The following is a 3947-nucleotide window of genomic DNA, read 5'->3' on the forward strand; positions in this document are numbered from 1 at the left end:
TTGTTGTAAAATAATAAAACATGAAAACTTTGGGGGGGGGGTTGAATACTTTTTATAGTATAGGCACTGTATAGTCTTATTGGTGCACTTTGGGTCAGAACTGTCAAGATCCTCTGGGATCTTTTATTCATGGCTCTGTTTTTAATTATTTGGCACAATATTGTTCCTAGTTTTTATTTGTATTTTGTAATTAACTCTAATTGCAGGACAGTTATCTGGGAGATGAATTCAAGTCTCAGATCGATGTGGCCTTGTCGCAGGATTCCACTTACCAGGGAGAACGTGCGTATCAACATGGAGTGACCGGGCTGTCACAGTATTAGAACGTGAGCAAGTTTCTCATTATTGATCATAAACGGTACTGGGGACTGGTGTCTGCCCATTCACATAAAGCTTTCATCTTCAGCTAGCTTAAGCTGGCTCCAGATAGTTGCTGTTGAAACTGTGCTAATTGAGTTTCTGGGGCATTTATCATGTTAATGAAGGGCAGAATTAAATGGAAGGATATGGTGGGCTGTGGAATAAGTTGGAGGTCAGGAAGTGTGGTAATGGGATTGGGAATGAAAGTAACATTAGATAGAGGGAATGGAAGCCAGAGCAATGGCTAAGATTAGGAATGGAGCAGAGGAAAGCTAGGGTATTATATCGGTTCTAGGCTGAGAGAGAGAGAGAGTGGCATGGACAGTGGCATGTCATTGGGGTTGGTGGCATCTTGATTAGTGTGTTAGGTTTGGAGGAGAATTGGCACAATATTGGGATGGAAGGTTAGGTTGGATTTTGGGGTGGGTGTCAGGTAGTTTTGCTTGGGAGAAGAAGAGTTAGATTGGACCTAACTGATTACTTGTATTTTTTTTAACCAATGAATCTTGCTGCTAAAGGATGAAAGTTGAATGTGAAGTGAGGGTTGCGAGTTGTTGATTAATGTTTGTCCTTTATCTTGCCAGGTTAAGGAGAGGAGAGCTAGGCTTGAGCCAAGCTTAGTTCAACAGTAATTCAATCTGGGGAAAAAAAACATAAATGGATACCTGTTTCCACTGCGACTACTGAGGCATCAACTGTGAGAGAGCAACAGGAGAGAGAAACCAACCAAACCAGAGGAAGAGAAGAGAAAAGGGAGAGAGTAGAAGGAGGAAAAAGAGAGAAAGAGAGAGACCACTGCTAGCAGTTTGAGACGAGGAGATTGTCTGGAGGAATGAAGTAATAGAGGGCACTTGTGTGCCTTGTCAGCCAGGCCAGGCCTGGTCTCACACATCTACTAAACTCTATTGCTGTTACCACGCAACTCGCCCACGCCGCTGAGACCCTGCTCCCACCTCGTCGAACAAGGGAGAGAGAGAGGAGGGGCTCGCACTCAAATAAGTTACCTGCTACATCTGAACTGCCTGCTTCCTGGAGGAAGTGGGAGACCTTGGTTTTGGGAATAAAAGGGGAACATTATATCTCTCAGTTGTTCTCTGGACGCTACAATTAGCGATTAAACTGTAAATTCCAGCAGTTAGAGCATCGAAGTGAAGATTAATTTCTGGCAAAACCCAGTTGACACACAGCTGCCTTCTGCCTCCACCCCCTTTGTTCACTTGAAGGTTGATCCTGAAGTGTAGGCTTTCTGCCTAATGCTATCATTTCACACGCTTTCTCAAATCTTTCACAGTAATTGGTTTAAATGCATATGCATGCAGAGTTGGGGTTTGTGAAGGGTTAACTGTGGACTATCTGTCAGATTCCAGCACTGGGCTGTGAGAGAATTCTGCCTCTCAGTATTCTTTCTGCAAAGTTTGTACTTTAATTAGAAACGCCCAGAATTTGGGGAAAGCTCATGTAGATCACCTCTCCCGATAGAGTTCTCAAGTCAGTGCAAAGAGGTGATTGAACCCACGTCAGCAGCTACTTGATGTTCTTCTTCCCCATTCACCCGGTGTTCTGTTTTTATAACCTGCTTCCAAACAGCTTGTTTTAGCTACTGCCTGTCACAATGAAAAAACCATAAAGGCATTGACCAGTGGCTCATTGGCACAGACTCCAGATTCCCTGATACAGAAAGTGAGCTGGGTGATGGGGGTTGATGGTGTTTGCACTATTCTATTTGGTAGGAAGTGGCTTTAGTGAAGCAGTCAGTGGCAGGAGAGGCTGCAAGGATGTTTTCATACACTGTGGTGCTGGGTTGGGCTCGGTGTGCTGACTCCATGGATCTAAGTGAAGGAGGATGAAGAGGAATGGGTGTCTGTTTAAGTCTTGTCTATTTGTTAAACTATAATCAGATAGAAAAACTTTTTAGAATACTGATTTTTGTTAGTTTTGAGGGCACTCTATTGATTCCTCGATTATTTCAAATGAGCATTTAGAGAGGCTTTTGTTTAGACATTGGTGCCAGGGCAGAAACTGGCAGTGGCTCCTACTGGACCCCAGTCTAACAGAAGCTCACTTAAAGTAAACCAAAGTTTTTCTTGGGGGGGGGGGTCAGGGAATTCCACCACAAGCAGAAAGCAGATAGCTAATGGCAGAAAATGTGTATGATTCTCTTCAGCTGGTGTATGATGCTTCAGATTACAGTCTAAAACACTGAATAATAAATGCTGGGATTTTACACCAACAGCATTTGGATCAGCCTGGAGAGGGTGTATTGTTCCTGAACATATTCTCTGTGCCACTGTGGGTATTACACTGCCAAGTTGCTGTTGTACAGAGAAAGTCTACAAATTCTGTCCCACGAAATTCAAGCAAAAAAAAACTACCAGGTGGAGCAGCACAGGCAAAGCTATCTGCAGAACATCACCAGCAATTTGAGCGAGCCTTGCAATTAATTCTGAGAGTGCTGTGTTGCAGAATGTGGAGAACTCTTGCAGCTGTCCAGAAATTCAGTTTTACTGCCAAAGGCAGAACTGATTTAAGTGTGACCACAGGCCTTGACTTTTGGCCATTGTCTCACTTTCATTGACCTCTGATCCACTGATGGCAACAGCTGCATGGGAGTGATGCCTGTCCCACACTGTCCTCACCCCTCACTACCCAACTCCTTTTTGCTAGGCCTCGATCCCATTAGTTCTGTGGTATGAACAGCAATGATGTGAAGACTAAGGCTCCGTGGCTGAGGAATGCGTTGGGTTTAGCTGGTTATGTCCACTGGCCACAAGTTGAAGTGCAGGTTTGGGCAGCTCTGCCTCCTGCAGTGATCTCATTACTCAGCAGTGCCAACCTTGCTGATGGCCAACGGTCTGACGCCAGCTACTGTGGGCTCAGGACGGGGGCAAGTACTGCAGACCCTCCTGTCAAATGGTCGATGTTTTAAGGCACAGGGTCTGGCTGACGGGACTTCTCCTTTAAGAAACTTTTTTTTTATTTGGCTTCCTGGCAGAATTGTTAAAAGTTCATAGTTGCATTTGTTTCTGGTAGTTCATTCTATCCACCTGTGAGTCCTCCATTAAAGATGAATATTGGAGATCACTTTCATTCACCCTCCCCTCAATGACTGACTTCTGCTTTGTGCTGTTTAATTTTATGTAGCAGGAAGAGGAATTTCTGATTTTTAAATCCTTTACAAACCTGGTGCTGGTTCTGCATCTGTTGAGTGGAAAATAGTGTTTTTTTCTAATCCTGTCTGGATTTTTATTTTAATCTATTTTGCCTCTGTAACATGCACCATTAATAAAATTAGCTCTGCACACACTGTTTTCAGTTTGTCTCGTATCATGAAAGGAAAATTGTGCCTCTTAACTTTGAAATATTTACACTTTGGATCAGATTCAACCTGTAACTCAGTTTCAACCTGTTTTTGGTTTCATCATGCAAAGTGTTATACTGAACTTGCCATCAGTTCAATTGAATAGCCAAGACTAAGAAGGGTGGGAAAATTGGAGCCCCTCAGCCCCCAAATTAAATAAACTAATACTGAGTTTAGTAAATGAAATACTTGCAGAGAAAACATTTTACTCGATTGATGTGAGGAGCTA

At 43.3% G+C, this 3947-nt stretch overlaps 1 protein-coding gene across 2 annotated transcripts in view; it reads left to right on the forward strand.

Moving 5' to 3' along the window:
* The window catches only part of upf1 (UPF1 RNA helicase and ATPase), a 57991-nt gene extending 54327 nt beyond the window's left edge, over positions 1-3664 (forward strand). For both annotated transcript variants that reach the window (XM_072244568.1, XM_072244569.1), the window contains exons 23-24: positions 207-326; positions 945-3664. In XM_072244568.1, coding sequence (XP_072100669.1) covers positions 207-323 — 117 coding nt within the window. In that variant the 3' untranslated portion in view covers positions 324-326; positions 945-3664. The remainder of the gene's footprint in view (positions 1-206; positions 327-944) is intronic.
* The last annotated feature ends 283 nt before the right edge of the window (positions 3665-3947 follow it).

This window comes from Mobula birostris, chromosome 26 (genome assembly GCF_030028105.1).
Source record: "Mobula birostris isolate sMobBir1 chromosome 26, sMobBir1.hap1, whole genome shotgun sequence".
Classification (NCBI taxonomy): domain Eukaryota; kingdom Metazoa; phylum Chordata; class Chondrichthyes; order Myliobatiformes; family Myliobatidae; genus Mobula; species Mobula birostris.